Source organism: Colius striatus, chromosome 2 (assembly GCF_028858725.1).
Source record: "Colius striatus isolate bColStr4 chromosome 2, bColStr4.1.hap1, whole genome shotgun sequence".
NCBI classification, from domain to species: domain Eukaryota; kingdom Metazoa; phylum Chordata; class Aves; order Coliiformes; family Coliidae; genus Colius; species Colius striatus.
In genome coordinates this window covers 30,920,002-30,936,916 of record NC_084760.1, presented here as the reverse complement: position 1 = coordinate 30,936,916, position 16,915 = coordinate 30,920,002, and the positions used below count along the sequence as shown (strand labels likewise).

The 16,915-nt window shown below is 36.0% G+C and overlaps 1 protein-coding gene across 2 annotated transcripts in view; it reads left to right on the top strand.

The window, feature by feature from the left end:
* Positions 1-16,915, top strand: part of KIDINS220 (kinase D interacting substrate 220) — a 75,515-nt gene that overhangs the window by 42,533 nt on the left and 16,067 nt on the right. For both annotated transcript variants that reach the window (XM_061989801.1, XM_061989802.1), the window contains exons 23-25: positions 10,320-10,498; positions 11,795-12,021; positions 16,415-16,525. In XM_061989801.1, coding sequence (XP_061845785.1) covers positions 10,320-10,498; positions 11,795-12,021; positions 16,415-16,525 — 517 coding nt within the window. The remainder of the gene's footprint in view (positions 1-10,319; positions 10,499-11,794; positions 12,022-16,414; positions 16,526-16,915) is intronic.

The following is a 16,915-nucleotide window of genomic DNA, read 5'->3' as shown; positions in this document are numbered from 1 at the left end:
GCAACAGATCGATATGTTACAGGTACTTACCCCCTGAAGGGTTACAGTAGATAATTCTTGTGTGCCCTGAGGGCAAGACAAGTAACAAGAACTTTGTTGTTCTATGTGCTGTGTCTTTGGAGGTACCTTATAACCAGCCCTTACTCAGCACCGCTAGCAGCGAGCTGCTCTGCAGACGCAGGGGGTACACGGCAGTGTGATGCCGGCAGGTGGCACTAGCAGAACGACTGTCTGGCCAGCAGAGCTCTGACAGCTTCTCCTCACTTGTTTGTTTTAGCAAATCCTACAGCCGTATTTAATGTCAGTGTTTTCTTTCACTGGATGCTTTGTTTTTCAGTATTCCAGAGAATAATAAATACCTTCAAAAGATACTAAAAAGTGTAGTAAAACGAAACAAGTCAAGTTGTGGAGCATTAAGAAATGAAAGAATAAAAATATTCTGAAGTTAATTCCCTTCTGTGTATGTACTATATGATTTATTCAGTTCCGTGCTATTTTGCCTCTGTAAAATTCTTGTCTTGTAGTGTCCAGAATTTTATTTTGTGAACTGTGTAGTGCAGGGGAGGGCCCTTTCTCATCACTGCTGTTGGTTGTAGTTGAAAAGAATGCAGTAGGGAAACTTAATACAATTGAAAGCTGCTCTAGAACTGTTTGTCACAGTTTGTGTGATGCTGGACTACTTGCCTCTATTGTGCCTTTCAGCTGGAGATTATTTGTGCCTCTGGGTGGTGGTATACAGCTTACAGTTCTGTAGGCTTTTAGTCAGAGCTCAGTGTAGAGAGCCAAATCTGAAGCTAGTGGGAGCTTTTTTTTCAGTAGGTGGAGTACTCTGAATAAAAGTGTGTATCTCTATTTGGAGATTTTCAAAAAGGTTGTAGCAAAGTAGGAAAGATATTAAAGAAGATGAGGAAGGCCGTAGTCTCACACTGAGTTTTGTTGTGACTGTCATTGCTGTCTGATTTGCCAGTGAGGAGTCAGTTTTACATAAGTACCTTCTCTTTTTCTGCTCTTCCCCAGTGTAAGGCATTTGATTATTTCTTTTCCCCCAAGGCCTTAATTTTTCATTTCAGCTTGAGGCTCTGAGTTTTAACTTTGTTTCTTGATATTTTCTACTGCTTAAGGCTGTAGGTGGCAGTGATTTGATATTGCTACCTTGTTGATTAAAAATTATACTATTAAAGCTGATTGTATGGGAGGCAATGTCTTCTCGGTCCCTTTCCTCATTAAATTTACTCACTAAATGAGAGTATCTGCGGAACATCTTTTATCTATTTATATCCTCTTATCACAGCAAAACTCAAAGTCTACAGTACTTTATCTACTGGAAGATGTTCGAAGAAGTCACTGAAGTAATTTTGTGATTGTTTTGCCTGTAGGCCTTTGTTCTTCTGAAATCTGAAGGTGTTAGGGAGAGTTTCTATTTCTATGAGCTAACCAGTTCTCTTCTAGAGATGGCGGATTTGCCAGTCACATCTTAAAGGTGTTTTCTGGTCTATCTTTGCTGATTCTATGATTAAGGCTTGTACTATGCATTAAGATTTATGTAGTTCAAAGTGAAATTTTAGGCATGTATATGCCCCTTGAGTTAAAAAATGCAATCCAGAAAATAACCGACTATATTTGTAAACAGTTGAAAAACTTGGTGGTCTAAGTTTTTACCCCAAAGTTCCTGCAGCATTTGCAGTTCTGCTAGTGTGATTGCCCAGAATCTCTAACGTAAGGCCTAAATTGAGCCGTATGGTGCCTGCCTTGCATCTAGAGCCTGTTTGGGATCCTGGAGCGTCAGTGGATGAAGCCCTAAAATGGCTGGACAAATAGATGGGGTTTGAGCATATTTGCAGCCCAGGGGAAAGATTAAGTTCAGCACAAAACAGGGCAGCAAAGTCTACTTTTAATTCAAAGATAAATGTTTCTAAATTAGTTGTACCAAGTTCTTGGGCAGGCTGTTTGAGAAGCTGCAGGAACCTTCTGGTCCTGGTGAGCATGATGAGTTGTCCAGGCAAGCATGGGCACTGTAGTAAAGTTCTGTCTGCCCTTTGAAAATAAAATGTCAGGGAACACACTTTGGCATGCCAGAACAATTTAATGATCTACCTGTTACAGAGGGCTCATTGGGGAAAAAATCCTCAACAAACCAGTTAGTATAAAGTTGACAGTAATCCATAATCCTTATGTTTATGTGTGGATAGTGTTGGGGCAGAACATTCAACCAGGAATTAGGTAGATCATAGCCTTGTCCTCTGGGGTTAGAGACTGGATTCTGTATCTTTTTTAATATAATTCTAGCCATTACCTAGTGAAACTGTGGGAAATGTAAGGCTGGTGTATCTAGGGAGATAGTCCTAAGAGAGACCGTGGCTTGCCCTCTCAGTGCTTGAAGAGAGGAGAGTGCTTAGCCACAGAACTGAATTGACAGTTTGTTTAGTGATACAGAAATCGGGTATTCTCACAGCCTTCCATTCAAGCACTTCCTAATGACTAATTTTGATGTTACTCTGCTTGTCCTGCTTGTTGTCATGGGAGACCTACCATTCTTTGCCCAGGCTTTGCTTAAGCTGGAGTACTAAGACAGGACTTACCAATTCTTTGTGAAGACGTCAGCAACTAGTTGCCGGTCCCTGAATTGTTGACATGACTATTCCTATATATTAGTTCAAAATGCTGAAACATGAGAACTTGGCTCAGGATAGAAGAAACTCTCATGAGCCATCTGTTCAGATTAGGATCTCCACCCTTACTTAATCTCCTTGAAAAACATGCTTTTTGGGAGGCTGAATACAGAAAACAAGCATCTTAAATCTTTTCCAGGATGAGAAAACAGTTGTGCTTGCCTCAGAGTTAGAACTAACCATTCTTTAAAACTTAGCAACATACAGTTATTCCATCACTTGGGCTTAATTTAACCTCTGCAATCAAGTACTTGTGCACGTATGTGTGCATGCCTGCTTATGATGGATGTCAAATCCATTGTCAAAGCAATGTGTCAAGGCAGAACACACGAACTTTAGGAAAGTAACATTGGTCCTCTCTAGTAGTGGTAACCAGAGAAATACTTAATTTCAGCTTCCTAGACAACTGATCCTCTGTTTCTCTTTTTTTCTTTTTTTTCTTCAGAACCAACTGGTAAAAACTAATTCATTTACGGGTGGAACAGCACATGATTACTGTAGATTTGAAGTTTTATAACGTGGTTTCATTAGTGCTCTGTTTTATTGATAAGTTCAGATTTTTTCTATGATACAGACATGTGAATCCACATAAAACATTTCTGTTTCACATACAGTTGAATATTTCTACTTCATTGTTTACAACTTCAACTTAAAATGTATTTATAACATACTGAAAATAGCAGAAAGATGCAAATGATTTGAAATTATTAAAGAAATTGATTTCATAAAAAAATCAGAAAAATAGTATTCTGTAGCACTAGTAGTAAAATTTATTTTTCCCCATATAAAGGCTCATTTATTTTTATAGCAGTTTGATGACACATCTGCTTGCTTTATTCAGCTGAAAAGAAAATGTTGGTTCTTGGTGTTTTGTAAAATTGCTTTGTTAAATTATTTTCGAAATCGTTCAACTTTTAACAAATGACATTTGATACTAACATTGGAAAGCAATTTCAGCTAATTAAGTAGATCCTTCTATAAACCATTGGAACATTAAGATGACAAACTGTTCATTCAGGATTATTTTAATTGGTACAATTATTGTAATTTCGTTGCAATTATGTGTTGAGCTAAAAGCTTTTGTTTAAATCATTTGAGGGTTTTTTGTTAATATATATACATAAGTAAGAAGAAAAGAAGTAAAATAAAAACTGAAAAGCATTATCTGTCTACTTTTTCATTACACTGCTTTAGACAAATATTTATTAAATTACTCTTTTAAAGAAGTATGTTACATGTTTTCAGCAAATCTGTAGCAGTGTTAAAATTGAGCAAGATCATTTTAATTCTAACTTTTCTGGGAGGTTATTAAGTTAATTCCAGTTTTGACACTGTTTAAATATCTTTCAGGAAAAAAGGATGAAATTAACTTTTGAGGGATTTGCAAGTTGTATAAAATCTATTGATGTATTAATTTAAGCAGGGCAGCTCCTCCGTGATTATAGAAATTAAAAATGAAAAGGCTATGAAAGGTGCCACCTTCACCACTCTGGTTACAATGTTCTCTGCAATCATCTTTTGCCGAGACCAGGTTTAAACAAATCACTTCCTTTAAGTAGACAATTTAATATTCTCGTAGACCTCACAGTGAGGCATTACTTCTAAATATTTAACCTACTTTTTGTTTTTCAGTTTCCTTTTATTGCCTCTTACTTAAAATGAAGAGTGCATACAATTACTATGTTTCTTGCTGTGCTGATAGTGTGATCCCAATGTTAAAAGGCAACATACCAGTTGAGTAGTAAGTGGCCATTGTCCAAACTGTCTGCTAAATAGACCTACATATGAAGCAAGGCATAAAGGAGATGGTAAAAAGAGTACCAGAGGACATGACAAGTAAGAAGGAGATTATAATAGGAAATGGATTGAAGCAAAAGCCAATCCGAACAGGACAAGGATATTTTTACCTTCTTTTACTTAACTTCATTGTATAGAATAAGTCTTCAGAATTCTGAAATATTTCCCAGATAAGTATCAATGCTTACAATGTGCACTAATGACATCCCTCAAAAGCGCTCTTGTGTATGTTTCAAATTCCTCCAAGCACCACTGGTTGATGTGTGTTTAGGGGGGAACACAGCAACTGTGTGCAATAGCAGTTGCACCTTTTTGCCTTCCATTTCTTTATAGCATTTGCAACAGATGGCTAGATTAGTCTTTTACTTACTCTGAGAAGGGGAACTCATGCTTTTTTGTGTAAGTGTTTGCTTTTGGAGAAGTGTCCTTTTGCCTGATCCTGAGGTTGACTGTGTGCCATAATGTAGCTCCAGGAAAGAACCTTGTGCTGGAGACTAGGATGAACTGTGGCCATTTCTAATGGTAGAGGACCTGCAAATATTTGCTGAATTTCTAAGTCCTACAGGTGGAGATATTCAATAAAAGAATCCCCACATAAAGCAGCTTTGTAACTGATGGACAGTGATGAAACCAGAAACCAGATTAATACCGTATTCTTGTATTTCACTTGTGTGAGTGATCTTGTTGGACTTGTCCGTTAGGGAGACATAATTACTTTTTTGTTTACAGAGCAGCTTTGAACAGTCTTTTAGATTCTTCTCTGTAACTGTTTTCACTGCTTTTCCATCTGGGTAATAAATATAATGATTTTAAAAATTATTTTGCCTTCTGTAGCTCAAATAGCAAAGCTGTGGATGAGTCCAGGCAGTTCAATAACTGTATAAACACTTTTTCTCATTCCAAAGAATGCTAGTGTAGGGTGTGCTCTGGAAAGTTAAATCAAAAATAGACCCTTTTAATATGACTCAGTGACAGTGCCTGATATTGGAGGTGGGAAATTAGTTTAATAAATAGCAATCTTTTAAGAGAAAAAAAGGTGTTTTCTTTTTCTGAAATGATCAAAACCAGGAACACTCAGAAGAGGTGCTTTATCTACTGTTGCTTCAATGGTGTTGTTAATTTTGCAAAACAAGCTTTCCTGAGTACCTATGGTAATAGGAGTTTTTAAATAGCTATTGCACCTGTTCAGTGAAGTCTCTGCTGCTTAATATGCACTGAGGGGTTTAAAATTGTTGTCCAGATAAATATGTCAGACTATAGCTTTCTCTTTTTTTTTTTGTCTTTATAAAGAGAAAACATTCATTTCCTTATGTTTTATTAGTATTTAGTGTGGGATGGCTTTTTATTCCTGCCTTTATACAAGTGTGTGTATGAGCAAATTCTCTTTGTCAACGTGCAAATGACCTGTTGAACATTTCAGGTTAAAAGAATATTTGCAGCACTATTTTTGATCCATTGATAGTACTTAAAATTTTCTGGACTGTTTTGTGTGAGAGCTTTCAATCCAGAAACAGATGCACCCTTAGGCATGAAAATACAGTGTCACTATACTGACCAGACATGAGAAGAACAGGATAAACAACTTCAGAGCAAAGTGCTCTATCTGATGTGTGTATTAGGTATTAGAGATCAGATGCAGCATTCTGTTAAACATCAGAATTTCGTATTACATTCCAAGTGGCCCAGATTTTCTAGTTCTGTTTCTCAGTATCAAACACTTAGAATAAATGTTTGTATGTCATTTTTACTGAAAAGTTACCACAAAAATGTTGTTTAAAATAATTAAATTAAATATATTGAGAGAAAAATTTTAAAGTCACGTGATAGAAAAGACATGACATGCCTTTGTGTTTATACCTTCTGGTTCTGTTTATTCTTTAAGAACAAATTGATTATGTCTGTTGCTTTTTATGGAGTGTAAAAGTTAAGTGACTTGTCCACATAGTTACCTGCTCTTGTAAAACACATGAGGAAAAAAGGAAATTTAGACGTGTGAAGAGTAACTTGCAGAATTTTTTTGTTTTCATCTTCAGGGAGAGAGGTTTGGAAAGAGCAGGAAGAATGGCCCTTCAGGGTATGAGAACTTGCAGAGAAGTCAACCTTCTGCCTGTTCAGGAGCAACAAAGCAGGCTGCTCCATGAAAAAAGGCAAGCTGAGAGATGAGGACAGCAAGACAGGCAGGGCATTGTCCTCATGAGTAAGAGGTACAGTCCCACAGTAGCCAAGCAGGAAAATCAGAGCACGTTCAGTGACAGTAACCAGGGACAGCCAACAGCCCATTTGTCTGCAGTCACAAAGCATGTTTTTGGTCAAGCCAGAAAGTCGAGCCAGTGAGTCAAGATCAAGACCAGTAAGGTTTTTAGATGTACCTCAGATAAGGACCAATAGCAAAGACCTGAGCTTAAACATAGCTCTTGAATCTCTACTCTTATCACACTGATGGGATCACAGGTGACTCAGCTGCCCTGTGTCAGAGCTGACCTCAGGCACACGAAGCCAGATGCCTGCCTACACTGGGGAGAGGAGGTGCTAGAGCCTGTTGGCATATTTGAGGGCCTAACTGAACCAACTGAACAGGGAATGTCGGCTCAGCACAGCCTTCGGTGTGGATGACGTTACCTTGAGGAAAAAGCGAGAAATAACCCATCGTTGTTGGAATATAACTTACTAAAAACCACTTTCAGTGTGGATTTTTTGCTGCTCATGGAAAGGCTATGTAGAATAGTGGGGTGAAGTTTTAAGATTCTCTTCTTTTAATGTAATATTCTGTTTTGGGCTTATTCCTTTTAAATTCAAGTAGTTTCTTGTGGAAACAGGCACTCTTAACTCTGACAGGTTTTGATGTTTCTGATTTAAAGAATAAGTCTGCCTAAGGAAAATCTGGCCCCAGAAGGAAAATAGGATGTTCATAGTGCTTTATTTTTAGATCTGCGTGCTTGTATTTTAGAAAAAAGTAACTTCTAAAGTGCTTTATATGCTAACCTTGTATTTTTATCTGAGAAGTACAGGCACATACGATTTTTGTGGCTTTTTGCCAAAAGATTATCATTTGCATAAATATTTCTTTCAAAGGCGTAGTTTAAGACATTGAGCTCAGGAGGTTAGAATAGAGACTTCAATCTGCACACCAGCAGTGGGCTATTGGCTTCTGAACAGTAGCTTTGTTCATCGTATTCAGAACACTGTTCGCATTGAGACTTAAGTAGAGCTGGCATTAAAATTCAGCTAATTTGTTTCATGTGATTCATCAGCTGTGTGCTTTATTTAAATCTATGTCACATTCTCTTTTGGGTTTTTATTTGTAGATTTAAGTGTTGAAGTAGGCCACTCTTTAACTCTTCAGTCCCTGACTTAACAACTGATTTGATTTTGATTTTTGACAGCGTTGAACTCTTGTCTAGAATACAGTAAATGAACTGAACGTAACTGAAGTGTGCATTAGTGGTCTTGGCCTTTTTACATGCATACTTACAGTCAGTTTCATCATAGTTTTATATAAGGCAGAGTGGAAGAAAATAAGATAGTAGATAGATGTTAGTGTAAAATACACAGTTCTCAGATCCTGTTGAGTATACAAGTTTTACTTCATGTTGCCAATTCGTTTTTCATTGTTTCGTTTTGGGGTTTTTGACCTTTTGGCCCTTGAGCTGGGAACAACTTTTTGCTCTTATTAGATGGTTTTAAACACTGTTGGATAATGAACTGTTTCCATTCTGTGTAACTGTAACCTACTTTAGGGTGTCAAAATTCTCTTCTTACCTTTTATTCTGTTATGGTTTGAGCCTGTGTGAAACCCTACACGCACTGAACTTCCCTAAAGTGAATATTCCAACTGCCATGCAGACCATGTCTTCACAGGATAAGAACTTCTGTTAGAATACGCTACACTTGGCACTTGCTTTTGTGCTTTATGTTCATTACATTTTCTTATGCTGTACAAGTAACATCTCACAGTGAATAAAGTTATTCATAGCTACTGCTTATGGTGGCAGCATGGTATGGCAGTATCCTCCATCTGTTGGTTACATGGTCAGATAATTTCTGGTAACGTTTATAAGAATTCCTTAATTCTACTTTTACTACAGGACAACACCATCCTAAAAGATCAGGCTTGAAGTTTAACCACAGCTAAAATACATTTTTTTAATGTAAAAGAATTGCAATTCAAGCATCTAGCCTAGCATTGATCCTCAATTTTTTAATTTCTCTTAACATTAAATGCTAAATATTCTGCATAAATCTGCCACTGCTGTTTCTGGAATAATCCCATGGTACATAAAATTCTGCTTTTTATGGAGGATCTAAAAATAAAGATAAAGGAAGGTTGCTGCTTTTAAAAAGCGAGGGAATTGTGGAATAAGATCAAATCATTCAGCTAATGATAGACGTAGTTCATTAACTGTATTAAAAATACAATTCAATTACAACCCAATTTTTTTAAAGTGTTTTTTCTTTTCCCTTCATAGACACATGAGTGTATTGATTCAATGCAAGAGATTCTTGGTTGCACTTGGTAGATTACTGAGCGTATGTGAGGGCTTCTTCCTGCCTTTCTGTCAGTGCAGTCCTTTCCTCCACAACAGCCCTGGCAGTTGCCTTATTGCCTCAGCTGCTTTAATTGCCCGGTAATCAGAGAAAACTCTTACAACTTTCTTGGTTCTATCCTAACTTTATAGCAAGTTACAGCAGCTTACAGAGCAGTCAACATGTCTATGCTAAGTCACCCCTTTTCAGGGAACTGTGATCATGATACAACTTTGGGAAAAGTCATTAACTAGTGAGATGCCTCATTCATTTTATATTTATATAAAGTTTTGGTGTTGGAGTTTTTTTTCCTCAGAACTTTTTTCTATTTTTACTCCAAATATAGCATGGTTATCACTGGTAGCCACATAGAGGGGCCTCATACTTACTGCTATGGCCATGTCAGGCATTCTCAGTGCATTCTTTCACAGTTACACTGGGTGTGAGGAATGTTTTTTCATTTTAGTAATCTTTAATTTAGATTATAATTTCTTACTTGGTATCAGATGAGGTATCAGTCATGATACTGTGACATGTCAGAAAGATAGATCCATTTGACCCATCATCTCAGCCTTCATCACTTGCTTGCATTTGGTATGAGCTTTTCATAAACTTCTACAAGGCAAATATTTAATCTTTCTCCTCATTCCTTCCTAGAACTGTCCATTACACTAGTGCTTACCAAAAAAACCCACCATTTCTTTACAGTAGACATAATGCATCAACAGCCTCTAACATTGATTGTGTCTCATTGTACTGTTGCTCTCTTCTGTTTGTGACTTTTTGCCCTAGAAGATTAATTACTTGAAAAGAGGTAGTTGTTTTTCCACCTCCTACCTTGAAATCATGCACAGTTGAGTTTTGATCAATGTCTAAGATGCCTGAGTGTTCCTGTTACAAGAAACATTAGTTTACAAATAAGATCTTTTAACAATGTGATTTCTGACTGGTATATGAGAATTTGAATGGATGCTTGAGGTTAATGTGGACAAATGTCAGCTTCTCCTCACTTCTGAATTGATGTTACTGATCTATAAGTTCCTGATCTGACTTTAGTCTTGTATGAGATTCTTTAGTCTTCTGTCTCTTTGAGATTTCTCTGAAGCATACAATTAGATCAGATTACTTATCAGTTTGAGTTTTTTTGCATGTTAGAAAATGTTAAATAGGTCTTTCTGCAGACAATGCAACTCGTGGGTTGTCTACATTTTCTGGAAAACAGGGAGAGTGGATGCAAGTGGACAAGTATTTCACCCTGGAATATCACTATGCCAATGGAATTCATACTCTAATAAATATCATTTATCATTTATCTAATATTCTCCCCAGAATTTCAAAGAATATTCCTACAACTAAAGATGTTGAACCTCTACTTGAAATTGATGCAGATATACGGAACTTTGAAGTATTTTTATCTTCACGAACACCTGTTCTTGTTGCACGTGATGTGAGAACCTTTTTGCCATGTACTGTAAACTTAGATCCCAAGCTACGAGAAATCATTGCAGGTTAGTAAGCTTTCAAATAAGTTGAAATTGACTATTGTATTGTTTTCATTTTATCTAGAACTGCTTGACACGTTACGCAGAGTTCTGATTTATTCATCAAATCAGACCTTCAGATTGTCTGATTTCATTTCAGTAACAGACCATTCAGTTTCATTTAGTAGCATCACTGTAAAGGCCAGATCATACTAGGCTTCTTGATTTTAAGACTGCTTTACAGGTGGTGGAAAACAATACATACAATGATATTTTGGTAATTGAGATGCAAGTTGAGTTCCAGGTCTTTGTTGACAGTTTTGAGTAGCATCGCTAAGGTCTGATAGAACTGAAACAAAGTATATCTCTATTTGATGTACATCTCACTAGATAACTGTGCAGCTGATACCCTTGGGTTACTTTTTAGTCTACTGTAGTATATTTAAATTCATCCTAGGGCAAATGTTTTTTGTTGTGCAGTGGTTGTTAATGTAGTTATCTTTACTCGCTTGTAGTCTCAAAAAACTACAGTCAAGTTCATCTGTGTTCTGTTTTGCAAAAACACTCAACATTGAATGTTTAGAACGCTCACTGTTGCTGTGGATTGGTATGATTGTTGATAGTATGATACTTTTGTCCAGTCTTAAGGACTGCTGATGGCTCTGGAGTAAGGCTGGAGCATCCTAACATTTTCACCTGTCAGGAGATGCCAAAGCTATGATGAAAGCCAGAACTTTAAATTCAAATTAGAATCCTTAAGATCTTTGGAATGACAATCAATATTCTAGGTGGGAAGTGAATTCAGGTATTAATAATTCTCTTTGCCTATCTTGTCTGTCATGATGCCTCAATTCTCCATTTGAATCTGTTTTGTTCTTTTTTCCAGCTTCTCTGTACTTGGTAACTGCAGTGTGATGGCCTAACTTAGTTCACAAGCTCTGTCTCATTAACCTTTTCAGAAACAGTACAGGTCTGACTCACATCAGACATACTTACCATCAGAGACATACTTGACGTGATGTATTCCCGCCTTGCTTCCCACTTGGGTTGAGATTTCTAAATTGTTTAGAGAGGATTTAGAGTGTTTTATTATGATATGTAAATTTGTGCAATAAACCGTCCTAACTCTCCTGAAGACTCCCGCATAGATTTGATCCTCAAAAGGAATCAACTGAATGAAGCTGAAAGTGATATTTGACGTTCTACTTGATAAGTTCTGTTTGGGGTTAAATACACGAAAATGTAATGAGTCGGCAAACAAATCAAAACTTTTTCAAATACTTCAAACAAAATCTGGGGGTTTTTTTCCTTTTTATTTTTTAGATGTTCGTGCTGCAAGAGATCAAATGAATATTGGAGGACTTCCTTATCCCACTTTGCCTTTACATGAGGCACCTGCTAGAGCGACATCTCTGTTCAGTCAGCCTTCCTCAGCTTGCTCTTCTACAACCTCTTTCAATGGACCTTTCAACAGTGGAGTTTTATCACCACAACCTCATAGCAGTTACTATAGTGGTATGACAGGACCTCAGCATCCATTTTACAATCGGGTAAATAATTGAGAACCAATTAACATTTTTCTGATTTAATCCGGTAATATTGCAGATTTCATCTATAAAATATTAAAAGACCCATGCAAGTTTTATTTAGGAATGGAGAAAACTCCAAAAGTTGGTAGATTTCATGGTAATGTTGAGTTGCTGTAGTCTGAGGGAGAAATGTTATAAATTATTATACAAGAGGTAAAAAAGGTTAAATCGAGAATCCGTGATTTGATGGTTCTGTGATCTTGAGACACTACTCAGCTGCAGGATGCTGCAGGTGTGGGGTTTTTCATTTTGTGAGGTAATCTGTGCTCAATTATTCATATACTAGCTCACAGACATTGGAAGGGATCCTGGTTGTTTTTTGGTGACAGAAACATAAGTGGGGAGCTACCGCACAGGAATATATGTCTGACTTACATTTGCCTCTTTTTAAAGCTTTTCTGGGATCTTTTCCCTAAACTGATATTATATTAATTTAAAGAAATTAACATAAATTGCTTTAAACATAGATTTTTGAGCTGTTTGTGGGCCTCAGAAAATCTAGTCCTGAGCAGCAGTATCTAGTCCTCTGCAATATTATCAGGAAAAAAAAAGATAGAAAGCTGATATAAGTCGTAGTTCATTTCTATATGCAGGAAATGGCCTCAGCTAGATTTAGCTGCAGGTAAATGTTTAAGTTAATAAGCTGGAACTACAATTGAGTTATTCCTAAAGCAGTGTTTGTCAACCAAGGCAGAAAAGAGTACACGTAGCATAGTGTCAATATGTCATTTTATTGAATACACTTTGAAGTAGTCCAGAACTGATAAATACTTGTATCAGCATGAAGATTCACATGACTATCTGAGCATTGTTAAAGTAAGCATTTAATGGAAAGGACTGTTTTTGTGTCTGTGTTACTGTACATGACAAGGTTTAAAGCATGAGGTGATATGTAGCCAAAACTTTATGGGTTTTTTTGTCTCTAATAGGCATTCCAAAAGTAATTATTGGTGAATCATAAGCTATTCTTGCAGTCAGTTTATTTGTTCATTTGCATTAAGTGCATACACAGACTTATGCTTACTTTTTTTGCTTGCTGCAGAGTAAAGTATTTCCATTTTGTCCTTTCTCTCTAGAATTGTATACTGCCCTCCTAGCATATAATTGGTTTTAGTGTATCGCACTTTGAAATACTGACTCCAAAGTAACAAATACAACCCTTTGTCATAAAGGTGCTGTCATGAACACTACATGCTGAGATAAGTGATGAGAACCCTATAATAGGAGAAAATTTAGATTGAAAGACTGTTTTTTTCAGTGTTTTCAATCATATTTCCCTCCTCAGGTTTTTCAAAGAATGATGTTTAAAAAAAGAATAGCAAGAAGAATAGGCTCTTCCCAGTAGAATTTTGAGAGAGATCTTGGATTCTTGTATGACACAACACAATGGGTTAACATGTTTCTGTGGAAATGCCTGAATTTTATTCAAAAAGGTCCTAAGTTCTGGGGATAGATGCCTTATTTTGACCAGGAAATGGCTCCTCTTGTGTTGTCTTTAAGCATTTATTTTTGTTTAAAGCCTTTGAGCTGCTGGGGGAAAAACTGTTTATTTGTAGGAAATAGGATTTTTTTAATTACGTATGTTTCTGTTTTGTTCTATAAATGCTCCTGTGTTATGGACCTTGAACTTGCAGTGACGTAATCTGTTTGGTTTTGGTTTAAAAACCCATTCTCTCTCTGTATAGCTGTAAAGCAAATACTATAATGCCATTCAGCAGCTTTGCTTTGGTTTTCAGTATAAGACTAAGTTGAACATGTAAGTTTTATCACTGTCTAATGACCTGGCTACAAGTTGGATTCAACTTTGGCTTCTCAAAATCATTGCTATCAATCATCATGAAGATAATGTTTCTTATAGAGGAGGACTGAGCAGTAAGCAAGTCTAATTGAGTTTTCCTGGGTTAGAACTAGAAATGATGGTATATGAAAAGTTTTCTTGAAAAAGAGGAGCAAATTCTTAGATATCTTGGGAAAATAATAAACCCCACATTTATATTTTCTAGGCTTTCTGCACTATTGGAGAACGCTCTACACAGATTTATGCCCAACATGTATTTAAATTGATGTCATACTTTCGTGATATCTATTATCATACTTCAAGTGAAGATTGAATCTGTAGAGTTCAAGCCTATAGTGAAGAATTAATCCCAAAGTTGGGAAGCAGTGGACTAGCTGAAGGGGGCTCAAGGCATAATTAGAAATTATGAAAGAAATGTGGGGTAATTGCCTTATTGAACAACTTTTTTTCATAGCTTTGTAGTTTGACGATTCATAACCAACAAAGAGGTGTTCACTATGTGTTTTGGAGGATAGTCTTAGCAGTGAGAGCTAGACAGTTAAATGTGGGGTCATCATTAAGCATTTCAGACTTGAGGGTTTTCCGTGTGGTTTAAGCTGTTAGGTGAAAACTGGGGCATTTAATAATTATTCTGCAAAAAATGTAAACTTTTTTTGAAGAGAGTTGAATTTCCAGAAAATAGCATAGAATCTGTGCCTTATGACAGTGAAATAATTTTTTGTCACTGACTTTTCTGAATCATGCTCTACTAACCAGTAAAGGTAAGGCAAAGGTGAGGTGTTGGTCCTTCTGCTTATTTAAAACAAAACAAACCAAATTCCCTGTTTAGACTAATGGTTACAATACATATCATGTAGCTTCATATGTTGGAAGAGCATTTTTGTGCTAGTTATAAGAAAGAGTGTGCACAGACTACTTCTAGCAGCTAAGTATGAAAATATCCATAAATCACTCAAAATTATAGCATGTGTCACCTAAGTAATTGGTGTATGCAAGGATTAGACTTGAATTTTTCAGTTCATTTACAACTGAATGCACAGGTATTTTAGTCCTTACTGACAAATCCAAAGTGGAATATTTCAATAAATTTTACTCCTCCATCATAGATCGACCTTTGAGTCAGAATGATTTACACTGAGTTTGGTTGGTACTCTAGTCAGAATCTTGTCATGTGCAGAAACACAAACCAAATCATGCATTCCGTTTTGTTAAGTAGCTGCGTAATAGAAAATGCTACATATAGAAACATCAGAAATCTGCAGTGCATTCATTGTTTTGAGATTTGTAGGTTTGGATTTTTTTTAAGAACTGGGTAATGACTTAAAAGCAATGGGCACTATAATTTTACTTCTCCTGAGATGCTGTTGCTTTCCAGTACATTGCCTTAAAAGAGAATTGATAAGAAAGCTAAAACCCCGGTTTTAAAACCTTACTCAAATTCAGAGATAGCTCAAAATTAAGTTTCCTAATATTGCAAAAGCAGTTTATACCTCTTAACTGTGTTACCATTTTGAAGATTCACGACTCTCAAACACACGTTTCGTTGCATGTGAGCGGGTAGCATGTGAATTTCAGGAAACATGTTTACTACACTTGATTTTAGCACTTGAAAGATAGAAACATATGGAGTCATCTGTTCAAATGGAAATGTATTTGTAATTTTGAGATCTCTATAACTTCTAGAAGTGACTTTATTAAAAGACTAAGTTCTCATTTGGGCGCTTAACACTCATCTATGATTCTATGATTCTATGCGCTCATAAGACTTTCAGGAACTTTGATAGTGTTTGTTTTCTTGAAATTTATTAGTAAAAAAAAGATAGAAAAATAACCTGATCATAAAAATCATGATTAAAGTTAACTGATATTTGTCAAAAACAAACTCATTTCTGTTTTATAAAATGTTTTTTAGATTTGTTTTACAATAAATAACCTTGTCTTTTAAAATGGTATTTGTATTGAGCAACATTGCATTAACATATTTCCAACAAAACAAAGCTCAAATACTGTCTGTTATAAAAGTCTATTTATAACTTTATAAAATCTAGCATTTGTGGAAATCTTCAGATTGGTTTCCACAAATGTGGGAAGTTCTAGTGATGCTGTTACGTAGCACATTATTTCTTCGGTACAATAGTCTTGGGTATTACAAATCCTCAGTTTTACTGAGCATCTGGGTTTTAATTTAGCAGATCAAGGACAGTGAAATTGTGAGAATTATCTTTAAATTATCCTTTTCCCCATATTAAAAAAAAAAAAAAGTTAGCATGTTGCTACCCAAACCACTTTGACTCTGTTCCTTCATCAAACCATGCCAGAGAACCCGTTGGCTCTGATGAGACTAGGAGGTCAGCTGCTGAGAGATTTTGAAGAACTTGATCCAGAGCTTTTAGTTGAATTCTGTTCAATGCAAAAGGAAAACTGTTAGTAATTGATGTTTTCATTTTATTAAACTCGGCTAGAGGATGTGTTTTGTTGAAATAATTTTTATTTTATTATTACATTTTGATTTGTGTAATTGTTTGTCCCTTTTTTGTTACATTTTTTTTCCCATAGCCATTCTTTGCCCCATATCTTTACATGCCAAGGTATTACCCTGGCAGTTCTCATCTCATCTCACGTCCACCACTAAAAACGAGTTTGTCCAGAGATCAGAACAATGGCCTAGTAAGTATTTTGAAGGATAATTCAAATACTAACCTAGACAATAAATATGAGTAGTGAAAATGAAGCTTATTAACCATGATTCATTATTAGACAAGCACAAACTATACTATAAATATTTTAAGCAAAGGTGTTATTAACATGTAATGTAAAATGTATTTTGTTTTAACTTAGAGATTCCTTACAGAGAAAACCAATTCTAACATCCAGTATCAAGATTAGAGGAGTATGACCCGTAATGCTGACGGGAAAATATTTTAATGAAAATGCCAGCTGTACTATTTTAAAGAAATTAATATAATGTGATACTGAAGAAAAAGAGTGCTACTTTCTAAGTTTTTTAAAAATAATACAAATTTTGTGGTATATCCGGAGAAGAAAAAAATGACATCC